Source organism: Artibeus jamaicensis, unplaced genomic scaffold, assembly GCF_021234435.1.
Source record: "Artibeus jamaicensis isolate MK-2021 breed Jamaican fruit bat unplaced genomic scaffold, CSHL_Jam_final scaffold_537, whole genome shotgun sequence".
Classification (NCBI taxonomy): Eukaryota; Metazoa; Chordata; class Mammalia; order Chiroptera; family Phyllostomidae; genus Artibeus; species Artibeus jamaicensis.
In genome coordinates, this window is record NW_026522047.1 from 41,248,369 (window position 1) to 41,270,819 (window position 22,451).

The following is a 22,451-nucleotide window of genomic DNA, read 5'->3' on the forward strand; positions in this document are numbered from 1 at the left end:
TGTTTTGTCAATAAAGTTTTATTGGAATATCTGGCTGTGCCGGTCATTAACAGCTCACCTGTGTTTCACTTAACAGTGCAGAATGGAGTAGTGGCAACTGAAATATTCACTATCTGGTTCTTTATAGTACTTTCAGATCCCAGTTTTAGCAGGAAGAGAATGGATCCACCATATCCTCATTGTCCCAGTCTGTTTCCCCGTCTGTACACCGGGTCCCCATCCACCTCCTCCAGGAACCCTCAGCATGTCCTGTCTTGGGGTTCAAGACAGTCCTCCGTGATTGTGTTCCTTGGCCTTGGCTTTCTGCCTAGTCCAAGCCTCAGTTTCCCCATATGGGCAATGGGTTTTTGGCTGTCCCTCGTGAGCTTCTGCTGGGCCCCTTCTACTTTCCTCAGGAGGTGGAGGGGTCTGCAGTGGCCCCCTGCCTACCTCTGCCTGGCCCTTCCCCCACTTACTGAGTTGCCCCAGGCTTCAGTCTTCTGGTCTGGGCAATGGGTCCCCTTCCCCACCACCTCCTGACTTTCCCCCTCTCCCACCTGCCCACAGGATGAGTTCCACCCGTTCATCGAGGCGCTGCTGCCTCACGTGCGCGCCTTCGCCTACACGTGGTTCAACCTGCAGGCGCGGAAGCGCAAATACTTCAAGAAGCACGAGAAGCGGATGTCCAAGGACGAGGAGCGTGCGGTGAAGGACGAACTGCTGGGAGAGAAGGCCGAAGTGAAGCAGAAGTGGGCATCGCGGCTGCTGGCCAAGCTGCGCAAGGACATCCGGCCGGAGTGCCGCGAGGACTTCGTGTTGGCCATCACCGGCAAGAAGGCACCGGGCTGTGTGCTCTCCAACCCCGACCAGAAGGGCAAGATGCGCCGCATCGACTGCCTGCGCCAGGCCGACAAGGTGTGGCGCCTGGACCTGGTCATGGTCATCCTCTTCAAGGGCATCCCCCTGGAGAGCACTGATGGCGAGCGCCTGGTCAAGGCGGCGCAGTGCGGCCACCCAGTGCTCTGCGTGCAGCCCCACCACATCGGAGTGGCAGTCAAGGAGCTTGACCTCTACCTGGCCTACTTCGTGCGGGAGAGAGGTAAGCTGGAGGGAAATGGGGGGCACTGGGGTTCAAGGAGGAAGGCGGGCTCCTGCACAGTTGCAGGGTCAGAGGGAGGAGCCAGCATATGTGAAGTATGATGTGGGAGGTGGGGCCCGGCATTGTCCAAGGGGAAGGGGAAGTCCCAGAGGTCGGTGGGAAGAGGGATGAGGACAGGAAAGAGGCTGATGGGAGACAGACAGGTGGGAGGTGAAGGGTCCGATCCCTCTGGGGAAAGCTGGCCGAGTACTGGAATCCTATGCTGTGAGCAATGGTCGATTGACTCTCAGACTGCCAGCAGAGGCTTGATGGGGCACACAGTTGTGTTGTGAGTGGGAAGCTGGGGTGCTGCATGACTGGCTAGGTCACCACCCTCTGTGGCCCCCAGTGTCCCCAGCTTCAGCCCTTCCACCTGGGTGTTTGCTGGTTCTGTGGTTAAATGCCTGAGGTTGAGATCAACAGAGTTTCCATGTGTGTGTGGCAGGGGGATCCATGCCAGCTTCCTGGAAGAGGAGGTGCGGCTGAACTGAGCTCTGCAGGATGGCTGGGCATTGACTGGTGTGGGGGTATCATTCCCAGGTGGTCCACAGCCTACGTGGAAATGTGGAGGCCAGACATGTTATCCAGCCCCTCAAGGTCACAGGTGCTGGTGGCTAAAGCCAGGGTCACTGTTTCCTGCCTGTGTGTCTGTGTTCCAAATGCAGCTTTGGGCACATCAGTGTTCCGTGCCTCAGTTTCCCCCTTTGTACAAGGGGGATAATGGCCATGTTGACTCTTTGCACTGGTATTCTTAGATGAAGCTGTGGAGCTCCAGGTCTTCAGGGTGTGTAGGAAGAAGAGCCAGGCAGAATTTCCCAGCCTTGACCTTGATTTATTGACCTTGACCCCACCTGCCCCCTGCCCCACCCCCAGCAATTCACCACAAGCCCACAGGGGCTGGCAGTGAGGCAGTGTTCGGGGCGTGGAGGCCCAGAAGTGGAGGAAGTGACTGTCTCAAGCAGGGGGCAGGGGGCAGGGGCTGCCTTGGCTCATTACCATGCAGGTCCAGGTCTCCCCCTCCGCATTCATCCTCTGCACCGAGCCCCACCCCCACCTCCTCCGAGCTGAGCTGATAAAATTTTGAAGCAGAGTTTTCTGCCAGCGTCAGCATAATCTCTGGGCACCTCCCCTCCCCCACGTGCCCCCTCTCCCCCTCAGCTCGGCAGGCAAGCCAGGCCTTCAGGCCTCCCCAGACACCTTCGAGCCCCACCGCTAGCCTTTGACGGCCAGTCTGGTCAACCTCTTTGAATGAGGGCCAGCAAAGGTCAAGGCTGCACGCCCCCCTGCTTCCAGCCCACTCCATCACCCCAGGGGAATCCCTGCTCATGCTGGGCCCAGCTGACCCAGCCCCAGCTGGCCGGGAGTGAGGGTGGTGTGTGAGACTGGGGCCTGGATTCCAGCCCTAACTCAGCTGTCTTCTGCCGGCTGATCTGGACAATCACTTAACTTCTCTGTGCCTGGTTTTCCTGTCTGTGAATTGGGAAGCTTGGAAGTAGCTGCCTGTAGGGGTGTTGGGTGCACACGGTTGGTGAAGACAAGTGCCAGGCATGGGGCTAGGGCTCCGTGGGTGGCTACTGTGTATCCATCCTCATACGGTTACTCTTTCCCACCTCCAGGCTTTCGCCTGTGCTGTTCCCCCTGCTGGAGTGCCTTTCCCCTGTGGAAAACTCCTACTCGCGCCTCAAAACTCCACCTCCTAACTCCACTTTCTCTCTGTCAGGCATCGTTTTCTGAGGGCTCAGCGACTTTTTCCCATTCTCACAGCAGCCCGAGTCAGAATCATCGTTGTGCCTATTTCATTTCACAGTAAAGGAAACAGTAGCCCAAAGAAGGGACCACCCAAGGTTATACAGCCCAGAGAGGGCACAGGTGGGATCTGGACACAGGCAGCCGCCGAGCTGATGCTCCCACCTCCGCCCCACCACCAGCCTTCCATACCCAGGGGCAGAAAGGGATGAAGGGAAATGGTCGTTTGCAGTGTGGGCAGCCAGTCCTCACGGCTTGCGACCTCCGGGCTGCGTCTGTGCCCTGAGCGTCCGGCAGCCCGGGCCTCCTCCAGGGTCCCTGGACCAAAGCTGCCCTCCAGGACCCTCCACTGAGCCCCAGCTCCCTGCCACTTATCCCAGATCCCTTGCCCTTGTTCTGGGCCAGAGTCAGCTCTGTCCTTGGCCGGGCCGATGTCAGTCTGATGGCAGAGAGGAACAGCCACCACCTCCGCACTCGTACCCTGTGGGTTCCAGGGCTGGAGGGGGTGGGTTGCAGCCTAGGCCAGAGCACAGTGTCCACTTTACTCAGTCTTACTGGGAGGCGTGGAATTGAGCGGGAAAGAATGGGCCTCTTTTGGCCTCTGGAGGAGTGCAGGGTAGATGTTGAGGGGGACACCTGCTGTACAGCTAAAAGGAGGGACCACCTCTAACATCAGGAGTGGGGCCTCAGAACCGACGGAAGGACAGACATACACAGAGATGCAGACAGAAACCTGGAGGCACAGACGCAGAGGCAATGCACCAGCCTTTTCACTGTCTTCGGGCAGGGCCTGGCTCCTCCCCACTAGCCTCTCTATCTCCTCCAGGGGTGTCAGGTGGATTGGTGGGGCCACATCCCAAAGGGGAATCCAAGGCCTCCACCCTTGGGCTTATTCTGAGCGGTGTAGAGGTGGGACTAGCCAGGAGAGGGTCCCTTCAGTACTGGAGCTGTCAGAGCCCAGGGCACCTCTTGGAGCGCAATTTGGGTGCCCCAGGCATCTGTCCAGTACCACTGCAGCCATAGGCTTTGGGTTCTAGCTTGGACACTGTGCGCGTACCATGGCTGGCCTAGGGGACCTCTGGCAGTATTGTGATGAGGGGGTGATTTGAGCTTCCCCTCAGGGTGTTGGGGGCTGCCTGCTAAACGAGTGTACTTTGTGGGGGGTGGGAGGCACTGTGAGCAGGAGATAAAGAGCTGAGAATTCACAGTTAAGTGAATAAAGGTGATGTCAGGGAAGCGAAGTGGGGGAGGGGTGCGGAGAGGGGCCAGGGGTGCACTCTAGACAGGAAGGAACGCTCGGAGGAGGTGACTTTTAAGACGAGGCCTGAAGGAGATGAAGGAGGTGTGGAGGGACTGAATGAGAACGCCAGGCAGGGCACAGGCAGTGCAAAGGCCCCGGGGCTGGACTGGCCCAGAGGCTGCAGCGTATATTGCAGAGGGAGGTGATGAGGGTGGTAGGGAGGCCAGGAGTGGGTGAGCCTGGCGCTCTTCAACCTGCCTTGCATTTGGGAAGGTGCCTGGAGGAAACTGGGCCCAGAGAGGGAAGCCGCCTGCCCAGCCCCGAAGCCCAGCCAGGCTTCCCTGCCCCCTCTGGCAGCCTGAGAAACCTGAGGCTGGTGGGCACAGTGCCAGGGGTGGGTAGGGGAGGGGCTGCCTGGCCCGCCCGCTCCGGGCAGCTGCCAGCCCGCCCCAGCCACCAGCCCAGCTGGTGCCCATTTGCTGACGCTGCCGTGGGCCAGCCTCCCGCTCCCGCCTCATGAAGTGCCAGCCTCCCCGGATCCTGCTGTGGGCCAGCTCAGGAGGCTCAAAGTGCAGAGGGGCTTCCCAGGGTGCCCCAAAAAGAGGGTCAGGAGAAACTGGAGGGCTCCCACCCCTCCTGGGTGGGACCAGGAAGCAATGATGACAACAAAATGAACAGTGACTGTGAACACGAGTGCCCACTGAGCGCCCTGTTCTGAGCCCATTCCAACATCTCAACTGGTTCAGTTCTCTCCGCCGCCCTGGGAGGGAGGGGCCTTCTCCCATGTTTTTCATAAAGAAACAGAGGTTCAGAAAGGGTCAGGCACTTACCCAAAGTCACACAGATAGTAAGAGGCAGAGCAGAAGTAGAACGCATGGATTGTGAGTCCTCAAAACTCCTAAAAGAGCCCTGGCTGGTGTAGCTTAGTGGGTTGAGCACGGGCTACAAACCAAAGGGTCGCCAGTTTGATTCCCAGTCAGGGCACATGCCTGGGTTGCAGGCCGCGTCCCCAGTGGGGGCCATATGAGAGGTAACCACACATTGATGTTTCTCTCTTTCTCCCTCCCTTCCCATCTCTAAAAAGAAATAAAATCTTTAAAAAAAAAAACTCCTAAAAGTGACAAACTAAAAAACACTTTTGAGGTTATCAGGTGGGACCGCACCCCCAGTTGTACAGGTGATACAGAGGGCAGGTGCTGAGTACCCTGTGGACAAATGAACCAGGGGGGCTGAACCGTATTAAAGGGCCTGCTGTGCCCAGACCTGGGGCCAAGGTCTCCATAAAGGGCACCCTGGGCTGGGATGGCAGGAGACAGGGCTGCAGCCTGGAGCGAGGGGCCTGGGTTGGCCACAGCTCTGCCCCTGGCTTGCTGTGTGACTTAAGGCAAGACCTGCCCTCTCTGGTCTAGGGATGGAGGCGCGGGGGGCGGGGGGGAGCTGAGAACAAGGAGATCGGCCTGTGAGCCACAGAGAAAAGCAAGCCAGGCCCCGACTGAGGGTCTCCCTGTCTTCTGGCCCCTGTTAACCTTCCTCCCAGCACTGGGTGCTATGCTGGGGAGACAAAGGGATGGACAAGAGGGTGCATGAGGGTGCCTATTTCTTTGTATAATGGACATAACTCCTGTCCATACTTGCTCCAGGCTGTGTGAGATACACCCCCTTTTATGAGCCTCAGTTTTTCCATCTGTAAAATGGGGTGAATTCTAACTGTTCACTGAATGGAGGGCTTGGAGTCAGGGGTCCCAGAGAAGCACACAGGAGGCCCTGCCTGGTCCCAGCTGCAGGACACAGAGGGGAGACCTCAGTTCTGCTCTGACACCCTGAGCCTCATTCCGCCCACAGCGAACACCCAGGGGCACCTGAGACCCAGGACAGGCACCCTGTCACCTCTCTGGGTCCCCGGGTGGCAGAAGGGTGAGGGGCCCCTGGCAGCCTGGATTTTCCCAGGGCCAGGCTCACAGGTGTGCAGCCGTCTGTCTGTGCAAAGAAGGCGGCCACATGAGTGCAAGGCCCGGACGCCAGCTGACGACGTATTTATAGTGATGGCAAAAGGCCTCTGGGCTCATGGTCAGCGGCCAAGAGGGACTAACAGGTGAGGATGTTGCTAACACAGCAGGCCCCCCAGAGCCCACGGTGGGAGCTGCACAGTGTTGGGAAGTGAGGAGCTGTGAGTGGACTTAATGCCGTAGAACTGTGCACTTAAAAATGGTTAAAGTGGTCAATTTTATGTTATCGTGATTATAGCACAATTTAAAAAATTCTTTGTTTTTAATCAAAATACTACACACTGGTGCCTCTATATGTATGTGACGATAAATAATTCATAAATGTAATATCAGTGGTGGTAATGTAATAAATTATTACTATCACAGCCACTGGCATCATCTTGCTGAGGTTCTAGGCCCAGCTCTGCCCTCTTGCCCACTGGGCAGCCTTGGGCAAGTTAGTGCTCATCTCTGGCTTCTACTTTTGCGAAATCAGCACAGGGAGTATCCAGAGAAGGGAATCCAGATAGCATCTAAGAGAAGGAAGCCTCTTAGCACATGGTGAGCGCTCAGGTATGAGAGCTCTCGGTGAGTAAGTCCTGCTGCAGACACCCCTGCGCATGTGCCTGGGTTACACGTGTGCAACCGAGTGCAGGGCGCCGAGGCAGCCCACGAGGGTGCCTCGTCCGCACAGGCGGGGCCCAGCCCTCGGAGGAACCAGCAGAAGTAGAAGGCATCACATTGCACCTGTGGCGGCCATCCCGGCGAGGTGGGGCTGCAGTTGGCACCCTGGCCCGGCGCCCGGGGAGTTAAGGGGCAGCCGAGGGCAGCTAGGGACATCTCCGGGCCCCCCCTCCTCAGGCAGCTGCCAGGCCAGCCCCCTCCCTCCAGCTGGGTGTGGGCAGGAAGTCACAGATGGTTAGGGTTGGCGAGGGATGAGGGAGAAGGCACTTGCGAACGTGGATGTCTTGTCCACATGGGGAAACCGAGGCCCAGAGAGGGGCAGGGCACTGCCAAAGGTTACCCAGTAAAGGCCCTTCCTTTGGTCCTTTCTGACCCATCTTCTGTCCCAGGCCAACTTGTGGGGTGCCGGGCAGGGAAAGGAGGGGCCCTAGCTCCTCAGAGTGGGTGACCTTCAGGCGGGAAGGGGTTTTGAGGCTGGGCGGGGAGTCTGCAGAATGCCAAGAGCTGAGGCCGTTTCTAGACCTGCCCGGGTGCAGGTTCTAGAATTCACAAGGCCCGCGTTCTGGAATGTCCGGAGCTGGGGTCTTTGGCCTCCAGGTGATTCTAGAATTCTCGGTGAGTTTCAGAACAGCACTGTCCAGTAGAAATACAATGTGAGCCGCATACTTGAACATTTTTTCTGATATCTATACTTCCAAGTGTGAACCCGCAGGGGAAATTCATTTTAACGACCTATTCTGTTTAACCCTGGACATCCCAAATAGTGCTATTTTGACATGCGATCAACATGAAACAGTTGTGGAGATGTTTTGCATTCTTTGTCCTAAGTCCGAGGAGTTCACTGTGCATTTCGCACTCACACCTCCACTCCCACTGAGCACACGTCAGGCCCTCAGCTCCACGCGCACCCGCGGCTGCCATGTCCGGAAGCTCAGCCGTAGAACGTCTGCATTCTGGAGTATTCCGGGGCGTATCTCAAATCTCCCACGTTGAGCCATGAGCGTGCAAAGAGTGGATTCTAGAAGGTCTCACCTTAGGGCTTTTGAATACGGAACAACAGGGTCTCCGCCTCAGCACTGCTGACGTTGAGGCAGGGTCACCGGTGGTGGGGGAAGGGACTGGCCTGGGCACTGTGGGGGGTTGAGCAGCATTCCTGGCTCAATGTCAGGAGCATGTGACAACCAAAAAGTTCTCGGGACATCACCCAGCACCCTTGGGGAGCAGAGTCACCCCAGCGAGAACAACTGTTCTAAGGGAAGCCTCAGAATCCTTTGAAGTTAGATTATTTCGTCACCCAAGAAATGGTTCTAGAACCTCGAGAGCTGTGTCATTGATCCAGAATTCCTCATGTGTATTCTTGACCATCCAGGAGCAGGATCCAGAATTTCTTGAGCTGGGTTTCTGGGTCTCCAGAAGCAAAGCCCAGAATTTTTTACATTGGGTTTTTGCTCACCAGCAGACGAGCTCCAGAATTTTGTGAGATGGGTTCTAGAACATCCTGGGGTGGGTTCTGTCATTCTTCAAGGCGAGCTTTTACAGCATCTGGAAACAGCTTTCACATCTCCCAAGCCAGGTTCTTGAGAATGAGGGTAGATTCTTGAATACCCAAATCTGTCATCAGTTACCTAATTCAATATGGCTTTAGCGATCTCCAAGAAACCCTTGTATTCTGGACCATTAATGGCTGGTTGCAGAATTCCTCGCACTGGGTTTTTGCATGCCCAGGAACCAGCTCTGGGGTTTTCTTAAGCTGGTGTCTAGAACATCCAGGGGGCAGGTTCTAGAATTCTTGCAGTCAGGGATCCAGAAAGTTCAGGTCAGAGTTGAATAAGCCTGTCCTAAGACATTGGTGACTGAGTAGACTATTCCGGAAGAGATGCCTTCAGAGGTCGATTTTAGTTCCTCTGAGGCTCCATCCAGACTGGCTAAGGCAGTAGCTGCCCTCTCGGGGGCAGCCAGGTGAATGCAGGCCCCCGTGTGGGGTGGGGTGTTTGGGAGCAGATGGTGGGAACATGTGGTTATGAGAACGTGGGTAAGAGCCTAGACCTTATTTATGTCTGTTTATTAGATGTGGGACACAGAACCCTGGCTGCATTTCCAGAGGTTGTTGTAGGGCCAAGAGCGCTTAGTAGGTCCTCAGGCAAAGGCAGTAGCTGTAATAGGTGATGCTGACATCTGGCTGGAGGCAGTGGTTTTCTGCCTGAGTGTGTGGGTGCTGGGGGTGCTTATAGGGAACTGCAGGCACACTGAGGGCTTACCCAGTTAAACTCTCAGTAAGTATCAGGAACTATTAGCACCATTTCATTTCACCATAATTCTACCAAGGTAGGGATGATTAGTTAACTGCATTTAACCAGTGGTGAAACTGAGTCCCAGAGAGGCAAAGCCACTGGCCCAAAGTTGCACAGCTAAGAGGCAGAGTCAAGATTCAAACCCAAGTCTGATATCTCTGAGGGCCCACATTCCCCTGGAAAGGGGCATTTTGGGGTGCATCAGAGACCTGCCCAGAATGTCCCAGGAGTGCCCCTTGGAACTAGAGTTCAGCTGGATCAAGGAGTACCTTTGGGGGTTGCAGCTTGCCTAGGGGTTTGGGCGAGTCTCAAACCCTCAACCTGGGAGAACCAGGGAGGCTGAGGTGCACCCTAGGCCAGCCATCTCCCCTTCTGTCTCTGCTTCTCTCCCAGTCCCTGTCTCTGCTCTGCCTACCCCTAGTCTCTCCCTGCCTTTGTCGGTCTCCTCCCAGCCTCCCACCCCAGCCTGTGGGCTGCCCGGAGGCAGCAGCAGTGCTGAATGGGCCCCTTGTTCCTGACCACACCCGCCCCTTGGGGTCACCCCGGGACAAGCCCTGGCAGCCTGCTGCCTTAAAGGGCCAGCTTCCAGAGAGAAGAGGGAGGAGAGGGACCGCCTCTACACCCAAGCCCCACCCCTCCCAAAGATGGAAGAACTGTTGTGCAGGGTAGGGTGGAAGGGCACCACGCCCAGACACCCCAACCCCATGTGGTCAGAGGGTTGGACCCTGGGCTGGGTAGGCCTACCTGGGGGAGAAGACAGTGCATGCATGGCAGGGCTTGGATTTGACCTTGGACATATCCCTTCTTCCCTCTGTGCCTTGATTTCCCCATCTGTATCTGAAGGTCCTTGTGCCCTCCCCCCAGGTTTGGGGGGCAGATGCAGTAGTATCTGGTACACAGACTTTGGTACACAGTCGTCATTCTCCCCATCACATCGTGCGATTAATTATAAAGCACCAGCTGGTGGGGCATTTTGTGAGTGGGCATTCACTATGGACAGGGCAGTGACCGCTTTTCTCTGTGCCTCAGTTTCCTCAAATGTAGAATGAGTTCAACCAGCAAGGGTGAAGCCAGTTAACAGAATTAAAAGGTTTAGAACAGGGCCCAGTGCCAAGTGTAAGGCTTCATTTATGGAGCGCCTACTGTGGCACATGTGGCCCCTGGATTCCGCGCCCCCCCCCCACCGCCTTGCTGAGAAAGGCCCTCTCTGCAGCCTTGTTGTAGAGGGAGGAACTGAGAGGTTAAGGCTAGGGCGGAGGCTACACGCAGCCCAGATTTCACCCCAGCTCCGCCACCTCCACCCTCCAGTCCCGGCTGCGCAGCTCCAGGCTGCTCGCTTGCCCTCTCTGGACCTCAGTTTCACCTTCAGAGCAATGGGAATAGCCCCTGTCCATTCGCATGCTAGAAGCCTTTCACTTTCTCCCACCCAGAGGATACTGTGTCTGGGAGTCAAGGCTTCCCCCAGGCCAGAGCTGCACCTAGTGGCCACTCTGGGTGGCCTCAGCTCTCCTGTGCCCCAGGCTAGCCCCACAGACAGCCTGGGACAGGTTGCTGCCGGATGGACAAGCCTGTTCCCTGCTTTCTTATGTAATCAGGTTATGCAAGGGCAGCTGGCCTGCTTACATAAAAGGAGGCGGGCCAGAGCCTAGCAGGGGAAGGGGAGGCTCTTAAAGGGACCCGACTCCCCCCACCAAGTCTCCCTTTCAGGGCCTGACATGAACCCACAGAGGGAGGAAGCTTTATAGACCCTGGCCATTTTGGCACTCACCAATGCCATCGTTGTCATCATCATTATTATTATTATTATCACTGACGTTTGTTGTCACACTATTTTTTCCCAATGGCAGTGAGAGTCAAGTTGCTTCCCCTACTCTGCTTCTGGGGCTCAGTTTTCTCCCAAAACCGCAGTTTCCCATCTGAACATGGGGGGCAGTCAGTGGAGAAAGGTAGTGGGGAGTAACGGGGTCTCGCCTCTGCCATCTGCTTGCCACATGACTTCAGGCAGGTGGTATCCCTCTGGGCCTCGGCTTCCCCACCTGTAAAATGTGCCCACCTCATGGGGCTGCTGACGGGGACATGAGTGGAACCACGCAAAGGAGTTAGGACAGCACCGGGCACACACTCAGCGCTCAGCCGGTAGGATGACTGTGTTGTCAGTAAACATTTATTAAGCACTTACTGTGTGCCAAGCACTTTTCTAGGTCCTGAGGACACCACAGTAAACACGGCAGACAAGAACCCAGCCCTCGTGGGGCTCACAGTTTGTTGGGGTAAATGAGCAAAGAGCAAGAAATAAACGAGTAAGAAACTAATATCAGTTCCTGATAAAGGCTATGGGGAAGTATAAAAGAAGGCGAGGGAATAGAAGATGATGGGCTCTTTGGGGGAGGTCTGTCTCGTGGATTTCACCTGCAGCTGAGACTTGAGGGTTGAGGAGGAACCAGCTGTGTGAAGAATTAGGGGAAGGGCATTCCAGGCAGAGGGCACAGCCTGTGTAAATGTCCTGGGGCAGGACCCGACTTGGTATGTAGGAGGAACAGCAAGGAAGCCCATGTGGCTGGAACAGAATAAGCGAGGGAGGGAGAGGGAGTTAGGTAAGGGCAGGAAGGTGATGGGGCCAGGAAGGACTCAGGCTCTTACCCAAGGGAGGTGGGAGCCCTGGGGGCTATGCGCAGAGAAGAGACTGGACCTGGTTCAGGTGCTCACAGGCGCCCTCTGGCCATGGCAGAAAGGACAGACTCTGGGGGACACGGATGAGAGTTCAGAGGCTCAGGCTGGGGCCCCTGCACTGATTCAGGCCAGCGATTATGGGGGCCTGCCAGGAAGAGGCAGATTCCAGAGATGTGAGAATTTGGTGGCAATTGTTGGTCTTGGCCCAGTGGGAGAATGGAGATTAGTCACCCAAATCACATAGCTCCTTCTGAGGCTGGCACTGGCCCTCCTGCCTCTTGCCCCCTGTCTCCTGCCTGGAGCAGCATCTGCCTGGAAATATGCAAGGAGGGAAGGGGCAAGGCAAGGGCACGGCACCCAGACACACCCAGGGACACTCCTGGATCAGAATGTTGTCAGTGGGCAAGTTGGGATGTGGCTCTAGTGCCCAGGAGGCCCACGGGCTCTGGGCGGGCCTGGTGGGCAACTGCCAGCTGCCCAGCCCACAACTGGGTGTTCCACCTGCACAGGTACTGTTCTTTACATTTTTATTCTCAGTCTTACCAGGTGAGCTTGGCCTAGCTTCTGTCCTGCCTCGCACCTCTGTTTCCCCATCGGTGAAGTGGGAGTGACAGTCTGTAACTGTTCAGCAGGTATAATGAGCAGCTAGCAAACAGTAGATGGCAATCCAGTGATTGGGAGCAGTAAGGCAGGAGGCTGCGGGGAGGGAGCCCCCTGGCATGGAAGGCATGCAGGCAGGAGCCCAGCAGACTGGGATGGGCCACTGGGTGGCTGACTTTGCCTCTCTGAGCCCGTTCTGATCCTATAATATGGGCACCACAACCACGGAACCCCCATGGTACCTACCAGGCCAAATTCCTGCTCAGAAAGGCGTCTAGGCTGACATTTTGCAGTCTCAGCCCCATATGGCAGCTGGGGAAACTGAGACTCGGACAGCTGAAGACTGGCCTGGTGTCACACAGCCAGTCAGGGACAGAGGGAAGCCATGAGCAGTCTTGCCACATGGTTCTTACACCCCAGGAACAAGAAGGCGGCCCTGGAACAGCTGACCTGGCTCCAAGCTCTTCCTTGTGCCTCAGTTTCCAAATGCATGAAATGGACATGTGGCTGGGGTCAGTGGGAATTATGGGAACACCCATGAAGCTACAAGGGTTTACCTGTCCAGCCTAGATGCCATCCTCTTAGGGTATTGGGGAGACATTTGAGGGAGGCCACCCCCCAGTTTCCCTTTGGCATTGAGAGAGGAGAAAGCAGATTTTGGGGGGCTTTCAGGTTGGCCGGGCTCCTTCTGTAGCCAGGCCCCTCGGCGTGGGAACCGTGGCTCTGAACTGGCTCTGGGGAAGCAGGCCTGGCCTCACCTGCCTGGTAGAAGGGCTGGAGCCAAACACCTCAGACATTTGCTGCACAGCCTTGTGCGCCAGCCCAGCCCCTGCCAGACCCAGACACAGTTAGCGAGGCAGCAGGCAGTGCAGCTGTCCCTCTGCACGCATGCCAATGAACTGCCCAGCTTCCCCAGGACTTGATCTACCCGTTGGTATGTCCTTATGCAGCCCCTGCAATTGTGTGTAGCTCCTGGCGTATAAACACTCAGTAAATGAAAGTCGTGATTATTGCTGTTATTTTCCACGCTATTCTCTCTCCCCACAAGCTCATTCTATGCCTGGCAAACTCCTACTTACACATCAGTACCTCAACTCAAAATGTCCCCTCCTCCAGGAAGTCCTCCTTGTCCCCAGGCCAGGTTCCTGTTACTTCCTTGGGATCTCCCTGCCATTCCCTGTGATATTCAGAACCTGGAGCAGTTAGTTTGGCTTCTCACAAGGTGATTTCTGTTGATTATCAAAGGACCAAGGGGCTGGGAGATGGTCAATGCTTAGGTTACATTTCACAGCTTGCCCTGGGCTTGTCAGAAATCCCTTGTGTCACCATTGGTTGGAGTCTACATCCCCCTAAACCTGGTCTTTCCCTCCGAATATCCCCCAGTTTTTACAGCATTCCTCAGATTCCCTTATCCAACAAGCATTTATTTTGCACATGTTATATGCCAGCCCATGTAGGGATAAACCCAATTATTCATTCAATGAGCATGTATTGGGTGCCTACTGTATGCCAGGCTCTGCTGAAGTAATCACACTGACTTGTCTCTGAGCATCTATTGAGTGCCAGCTATGTGCAAGCATTTATTGAGCACTAACTGTATGCCAGTCTCCAGGAGGAGAGGCCACAGGGGGAGGGTCTCCCACTATCCCCTCTCCCTTCAGGTTTGGGCCCTCTAGTGCCCAACCTCTCCCTGCATTTGAGGCAGCAAGTTAAAAATGTGGGCACTGGTACTATAGCAAGGGCTCCAATGCGTTTGTCCATGTGCTGCCCCTTCAGTCCCTGCCCCTTCATTTCGCCCTCTGTAAAAGGAGACATCCAACTGTCTTACATGTGTGCGGTTCAAAGTCTGCTTTCTGCAGAAAGGGAAACTGAGACACAGAGGGGGGCCACAATGTACCTCTTCCTGCTGCCTCCTCAGCAAAACCGGGATGGGATCCCTTCTACTGACCCCACTCTAAGGCTGGGCCCAGAGAAGGGCAGGGCTTGCCGGAGGCCACACAGTATGGGGCTGACTCTGCCCTGCCCTGGAGGCCTCCCCTCCGTGCCTGCCTCCCGTGACCAGACTGCCAGCCTCCGGTGTCCCAACTCCCCCGGGCCGCTGGGCCAGTTACACAGCCACAGTAACGTCGGAAGGAAGGGGAAGCCGGGTGGGGCCGCAGCCGCCCACCCAGCCGGGCCACCCCCACCCTGTGTCCGTACTTGGCAGAGGTTCTCTGGCACTTCCGCCCGCTTTGTCCACCATGTGGCCACAAATGGCTTCCGGGGCTGGCCTGTCCCCCTGCCGTGGGCCCGCACATATGTGTTCAGCCTGCGGGCACATGTGGCTCCCGGAGATCCCCCCCTCGGTTTGCCCCATCTCCCCCTCAGCAGCCACGGCACCAGGCAGGCCTGCCAGGGAGGCGGGAGGAGGCCTTGGCTTGGCTGCTGGAGAAGCCAAGAATTTGCTCCAAATGTAAACAGCGAGTTATTTTAAGTCGGCCCCCCTCCTGGGTGGGGGGGTGTTGACACATTTGACATTGGGGGGGGCCAGGGTGCGCGTGTGGGTATTTTTAACCTTGTTTTTCACATCCTTGGTGCCACCCGGAGTTTGGTTTGCGCCGAGTGGCAGTGACTGGGGCAGTGGTGGCGTGGAGGTCCGGGCGGGCGTGCGGGAGGCCCGGCTGGCAGCGGGCATGCGCCACTGGGCTGCCCGGCTCTGCCGCCGCCGCCCTGTTGGCACACGCGTGTTTAACCCCTTGGTGGCCGCAGAGGAAGATGGGGGAGGGGGAGGCGAGACAAAGTCGGGCGGCCTGCAGGCAGGCCCCCCACGTCCCCCACCCGGGAGGGGTGGGCCCGGCGCGCAGCCGTGCCAGCCGCCCGGCCTGCGCACAAAATGGCCGCCAAGGCCGGAGAAGCGTCTGGAACCCAGGAGGGGAGCCGAGAAAATGGCCGCCGCAGCGGTGATGTCATAAGGTGGAGTGGCCGCCAAGAGCGGGACGAGTCCATGCCTGCGGGCCTCCGACTGGGCCCTGCAGTCTCCAGGGGCCTCCCCACTGGCTTCTCGGGCCCAACACCCCCAAAACAGCCTCTGCAAAGTCCCCGTGGAGCCCCCACGACACCCCAAGTCCAGCTCAGAGCCACCAGTTGGCACAGCCCAAGCCCAGTGCTTGAGGACTCTGGGGACCGCAAATAGCCATTACCCTGACCTGCTGGTCAGAGCTGTCCACCAGCACCCAGCGGGGACCGCAGCCAGGCCAAGGAGCTGGCGGGGGTGCAAGGCTGCCGGGTGGGAAGAAAAAAGAAACTTTTCTTTGAAAGTGACTCCCAAGCAGGTTGGCTCGGGCCCAGGCGGGGCCGGAGGCGGGGGAGAGGGAGATGGAAAGTGTGGTCCAGACTCGAGGAACGCAGCGGGTCAGGAAGGACAAAGCGGGGGAGGCCCTGGTGGAGGCCCGCGTCCAGGAGGTCACCTCGGCCACGCCCTCCTGCCTCTTGGGTTCACCACTTCTTGTCCAGATTTCCCAGAGCATTCCCCAGGGGCAGCTTGGTGCCGTGAACATCTAGCGTCTGGCTTTTTTCCTTTGATGTGTCCAGACAGCCCCGGGAGAAGGGCTGTGGATGGGCGTGGGGACCTCTGCACTAAGACCTTCCGGCCTGAAGAGGGAAGGGCATTTGCAGAGGTCATCTACTGCAGGGGTTACTTACAGCCACTTGTCATTGCTGCTGGCCATGAGGGCCTGAGCTGTTGGGCCTCTGGGGGCAGAGCGGGGTGTCTGCAAGGAATGCCTGACACCCAGGGCAATTTTGGTTCTGGCCCTCCTGCCACACTAGCAGGGAAGTTCAAGTTCAGTCTAGTCCAAGGCCTTTATGCTACAGCTCAACCCCTGGCCCTCCTCAGGGGCTGGGAGGAACCCCATGACTGTGAGCCTCATGGGGCAGGACTTGGCGTCTGCTTTGTTCATTGCTGTGTCCCTAGAGCCTAGGCACTCAGCACGTGTTGAATGAAAGAATCACAGTTTCCCCTTACGTCTGGCTTTGCACTGACACTAGGGTTGCATGGGGGTGTAGGCTCCAGGACACAAAGCAGTTTGTAACATAACTGGACAGGCATAGGCTCCGCTGTCACATTTCATGGGAGGAGCACAAGGAGGTAAATTACCGAACTTCCCCAATGTCAAGCTCAGACCCAGTCAAGCCTGGTCCTGTGGGCACATAAACCACATTTGAGCACACACACATGAGTAAGTGAGGGAGTGAGCCAGGTAGGAATTTTCAGAAAAGGTGTTCCAGCATATGCAAAGGCCCTGGGGCAGGACCGTGCCTGGCATGTTGCAGGCACAGTGAAGAGGCCTGTGTGGTTGGAGCAGAGTGAGTGAGGGGGAGAAAGGGAGAAAGCGAGGGCAGGGAGGGGGCAGGGGCAGGTCACTCAGGACCATGGGGAGGGGTTTGGACTTTCATGTAATTCTAGGTCCAGACTCAGTCCAGTGTGATGGGGGCTAGGACAGAGGTTCAGACAAGGGCCAAAGGAGGGCGTTCCAGAAAATACGTTAAAGTGAACTGGGAAAGGTGGCTAGAGTTTGCCTGAGAGAGAAAGGAACAAGGGAGGTGCCTGGGCGGAGCGTGGTGAGGAGGATGGAGGCCAGGGTCATGTGTACAGCAGGGCCTTCCAGTTGAACCTTAGCCGGCTAATGTTTAAAAATGGCTGGTGACACTGGGAGCTGGGAATTCCAGGGCCTGGCTTTGGGTCTCTCTCTAGCTGGCTGGTGCTGGGAGGCAGACGTGGCAGCCCGGCACAGCCAGCGACATTTGGAAGGCACTGAAGTTGGAAAACGAACCAGGTGAGCTCACTGTGGCAGCCGATGGGAATGCTGGGCTCCCCCGTATCCTGCCAGATTTTAAATAAGTGTAATTATGGTTTCAGCAAGTGCTGTCCTTTCTGCATCTCAAAGATTAAATAAATGTGACCCCTCAGTCCGTCCCCAGGCCATCACCCTGGGCCAGGCCGCTAGGCCAGCTGGGCCGCCTGCCCTCCCAGCACACCCGCAAGTCCAGAATTCACTCAACAGCCAGAGACTGTGCATGTGTATTTTGGTAAATTCACCAGCTTAGCCACTTTTAAGAGTATAATTCAGTGACATGAAGCACGTTCACACTGTTGTGCAGCCATCCTCATCATGCTTCCTCAGAACTTCCTCATCTTCCCAAACTGGTGGTCTCCATTAAACTCTAACTGCCCATTCCCCCAGCCCGGCCCCTGGCACCTACACCCATTTTCTGTCCCTGTGGACCTGGCTCTTCTAAGGGCCTCATGTAAGGGGCGTCACACTCTGTCTGTCCTTTTGTATCTGGCTCATGTCACTGCGCCTAACGCTCTCAAGGTTCAGTCACATTGTAGCGTGTGTCAGAATGTCCTCAACTCTCTAAGGCTGAGTACCAGTCCGTTGTCTGGCTGCCAGCTGTGTTTGCCCACCCGTCCATCGATGGACACTTGGGTTGTTTCCACCTTTTGGCTGCTGTGAATAATGCTGCTGTGAGCACAAGTGTGCAAATATGTTTCAGTCCCGCCTTCATGTCTTTGGGGTATGTACATAGGAGTGGGATAGTTGGGTCATAGAAATTGCATGTTTAACTTTTTGAGCAACCCCCTGAGCTGTTTTCCACAGTGGCTACGCCATTGTGCATTCCCATCAATGGTACACGAGGGTTCTACTTCCTCCACGTCTTCATAGCCAGACACTGAAAAACATAACATGGGTTGAGTCATTTCACTCCTCATGGTGCTTGAGAATAGCACCCAAGCTTCTTGCTGAAGTCCATATGGCCCTGAGTGGTCCAGCTCTTCTCCCCTTTGATTCCCCTTGCCTTACCATGTTTGAGCTACATGGTCTGTCTGTTCTTCAAACATCCAGTGTTTATTCCTGCCCCAGGACCTTTGCACTTGCTGTGCCACCTCTCTCCCCCCCATGGCTCCTCTCCATTCCTAAGTCCTCAGTGCTCATGTCACCTCCTCAGGGAGATTCTGCCTGCCTTCTGTGTTGAAAGTCTCACCCAGAGCCACTCTCTGTCCCCTCACCCAGTTCCATTGCCTCTGCGGAACTTAGAACCACATGAAATTATCTCAGGCTTCTCTGTTGGTTCTTTTCCTGTCTGTCTCTTCTCCCTGGCTCTCTGCCATGTCCCCAGTCCCTGGCAAGTAGTAGGTGGCCAGTGAACATCTGTGACGTGAGTGCAGGGTGGCATGTTGATCTCCCAGTTACGGACGGACAGTGGAAGCCGTGGCCACTGGGATGAAAGGGGTTGTCAGGTGCGGAGGGGGTGGGTGCTCCAAGGCAGGAAGGCCAGCACTGGAGGCCACGGCAGCGCCTTTGTCATGGGCTGGGACAACCAAATTTGGGCTCATGGCCATGGCCAGGAAAGAACAGTTTGTACACTCTTGTCAACGGGATCCAGGTTACATTTCTATTGTCTCCGTGATCACGTGTTTGTTTGAGCAGAAGGCGACTGGGGGTGGTGACATTCCAGCTGCACATGAACACCCCACGGACGCAGGAAGTAGGGAGAACTGGTCTCCAGCCAAACGAGGTCCTCAGCCACTCAAAATACAGCTGCTGTTGAGAACCAGACTTTCGCTTATACCGGCAGCAGTGTGGTGTGCTGTTCTTCGTGCGTGGTGCTCAAGGGCCTTGTGTGTCTCTGAGATCTTTGAGGAAGGTCCCAGAATGCAGGGAGAGTGGAAACCATGTAGAGAATCAGGGAACAGAGTTCCACACAGAGGGAACAGCCAGGACTGAGGGGACAGCAAGGTCCTCAGGCGGGACTGTGCCAGGCATGTTGGAGGACCAGTGAGGAGGCCCATGTGACTCTGGAGCAGAGTGAGCAAGGGGCAGAGAGGAAGAAGCAAAGGCAGGGAGGGGGTGGGGGCAGGTCGTGCGGGGCTTTGTGGGCCACAGGGAGGACTGGGGCTCTTACCCTGAAGGTGGTCGGAGCCCTGAAAGGCTGTGGGCAGAGGAGGGACTGCGTGCGTTTGGCAAAATGCTCTCACCAAAACAGTTTTTATCCCCTTATCTTTGATTGGCCTCTCCTCTCCCTGACCTCTAAAAACCTCAGACCCATAGAGCCAGGAAACAGTTGAGAATTGCCCACTTTACAGATGGGGAAAACCAAGGCTCAGAGGGGAGAGAGACATGAGTAGTCCAAGGTCCCCATGCCAGGCTGTGCCAGAGCTGGGACTCAACCCCAGGTTTGGGGTATGGCTGTGGCTTCCAGAAGATGCCCCAAGTGCAGGTGAATTTGGGGCTTGCTGCCTCTTCTTCAGCACCCCAGTGCATTTGACAGGCTCTGAAAGTCCCACACTTGCCCTGCGAACTCCACAATGCCTTTTGACCGTGGAACCCTGTGCTCAGGTAGTGTGTTCACGTCGCCGGGTGTCCCCCCACAGGAACCCCCTGCTCAGCTGCTGCCCACATACACCTGGGTCCACCGGCCTCCACGGTCCTGCTTTAATCTTCACAGTGTGTTCATCCACATTTCCCTCATGCTGTCGAGAACACAAGCTGAGCAGCACTGAGAGCCAAAATGAATTAGCTGGACTTCAGAAAATGGATTCGGGGTGGGGATGAAGTCGACAAGGTCAGGAGAAAACTCAGAAACAAGCGAGGTTCAAGTTCAATACAATATTCCTTTTCACGTTTTTAAGAGAGGAGCAGATAAAAGCAGGTCGGTGCACATTTTTTGTTTTTGTTTTTGTTTTTGCTGTGTGGCCTTGGATAACTTACTTACCCTCTCTGGGTAAACTGGAACTGTCAGTCTGAGTCAAGGACTGCTGCAGGGAGCATCAGTTTCCTCCTCTGGAAAATGGGCATGGTAATGACATGCCTCTCCTGGGGAAGTTTTGAAGATTAAACGAGCTGATGGAGGCAAAACTTGCAGCCTCACATAGTCAAAGGAATGACCCATCTGAAAAGGAGTGACCTTGTCAACATTCCCAGGAGCCAGTCTCGCCAGGAGCCGCCACTAGCATGTCAGGGTTGTGTGACGTCCCTTGCACGAGGCGGGGCCTGAAATTATCCTCCTGGTTAACACGATTACTTGTTCATCACCTTTGTTCCCCCCATTAGGAGTTCAGTGCCCTAAGGGCAGGGATTTTTGTCCATCTTGGTCACCACTGTGTCCTCCAAGCAGCTGGTGCCCAGGAGACCCTGAGTAATGACAGGAGGGAAGTGGCCGGTAGTGCGGCTCAGCTCCAGTCTGTGGTCAGGACACGGAGGCTCTCGAACTTCAAAGAACCTGCCCAAGAACACGCAGCTAAGGGCCGGGTAGAAAAGACGGTGTTTTGGACCTGGAGGGTCACATACGGTTTCCGTCTCATGTTTTTTTCTTCTTTTTACAGCCCTTTAAAAATGTGCATGACCCTTTTTTTATATCATTATTGCCTCCCCCAAAGAGTCTTTTTAGACATTTGTTCCCTAATCAATCACTTCACACCATAACACTTTAATACCACGGTGTATTATGCACCTGTTTCTGTGGTGTGTATCTATACATAGGCTTTATACATAAAAAAAGCAAAATTCTTTAGCCCCTTTACTGCCCCACGGAGAACCAGTGTTTGACCCACTGCTGAAATTTGGGCCAGGTGGTTCTCTGCAGGGGGGCCATCCTGGACACTGTGGGGTGTTGAACAGCATCCCTGACCCCACCCACTTGATGCCAGGGGCACGCCCAGTGTGACAAGTACAGATGTCCCCAGACATCATCCCAAGGGGCAGAGTCATCCCAGTTAAGAACCTCTGTGAGCCCTGGCTGGTGTAGTTCAGTGGACTGAGTGCTGGTCTGCAAACCAAAGGGTTACCAGTTTGATTCCCAGTCAGGGCACATGCCTGGGTTGTGCCCTGACTGGGCACAGTAGGGGACGCTTGAGAGGCAACCATGAACCGATATTGCTCTCCCTCTCTTTCTCCCTCCTTTCCCCTCTAAAAATAAGTAAATAAAATCTCAAACAACAACAATAACAACAAAAAACCCTCTGTACTAGGCAGACAACTTCTAATTGACATCAGCTTTGGGAAATAGATACTGAGCTGGACTTCAGTTTACCAAAGTCATCAACTGGGCGGGTTTCCTCAGATGGTGCCATGTAGCTCTTAACAGAGTGAGAGCTCAGCAACTGAAAGCCACCCACTTGGAGGCTGGGGCATCCTGGGGCCCTGGACGCCAGCGGCCTTTAGACACCATCTACTGTGGGCGCACAGTTCAGACTGAGGGACGATCCAATTTCAGGCTGGATGTCTGAGGACATGGGAGGAGGAGTTAGCCAAGCCTTTTTTTCCTGAATTTTCATGGGACATCTAGAGAAGCCCAGCAGAACTTCTGGTGATTACAGCAGTGTTCCGCACTGCCCAGTTCGGTCGCCACCAGCCATGTATGGCAATTATCGAAAGGTGACCAGCGCAACTGATGTCCTGAAAATTTAACTTAATTCCAGTTCAGCTCACTTCAGTGGGAAGCGACATGTGGCCAGCGGCTCCTATACCAGACGACAGCTCTAGAAGCTGGGGAGTTTTCAGGAGCCAAATGACGGGCAAGTGGTCAGCAGGTGGATGAGAAATGTTTTAAGGTCTTAGAGATGATGAAAAATAAGATGGCATAATAAAAAAGAAGAAAATTCTGACACATGCCATAATGTGGATGAACCCGGAGGACGTCATGTTCAGTGAAATAAGCCAGACACAGTAGGACAAACACTGTCTGACCCCACTCAGATGAGGTCCCCAGAGGAGTCAGATTTGCAGAGACAGGAAGTAGATGGTGGGGGCCAGGGATGGGGGAGGAGGAGGGAGAGTTAGTGTTTAATGGAATCAGAGTGTCAGTTTGGGAAAGAGAAAGTTGTGGAGATGGACAGTGGGGATGGTTGTACAAAACCTGTGAATTCACATAATGCCGCTGAGCTGTGCACTTAGAAATGGTTAAACAGTACATTTTATGTGATGTATTTAACCACAATCTAAATAATAAATTTTTTAAAATTTTAATGAGGTGAGGGGTGGAGGTGGAAGATGGTATAAGGGGGATAAATGGTAAGGGAACAAATACAGTAAAATAATTCCTTAGTGAAAATGAAGTAAAATAAAAAAATTAATGAC

The 22,451-nt window shown here is 55.4% G+C and overlaps 1 protein-coding gene across 4 annotated transcripts in view; it reads left to right on the forward strand.

Moving 5' to 3' along the window:
* NFIC (nuclear factor I C) overlaps positions 1 to 22,451 on the forward strand; it is a 68,212-nt gene that overhangs the window by 15,529 nt on the left and 30,232 nt on the right. For all 4 annotated transcript variants that reach the window (XM_037165284.2, XM_037165282.2, XM_037165285.2 and 1 more), the window contains exon 2: positions 547 to 1,078. In XM_037165284.2, the coding sequence (XP_037021179.1) occupies positions 547 to 1,078 (532 nt within the window). The remainder of the gene's footprint in view (positions 1 to 546; positions 1,079 to 22,451) is intronic.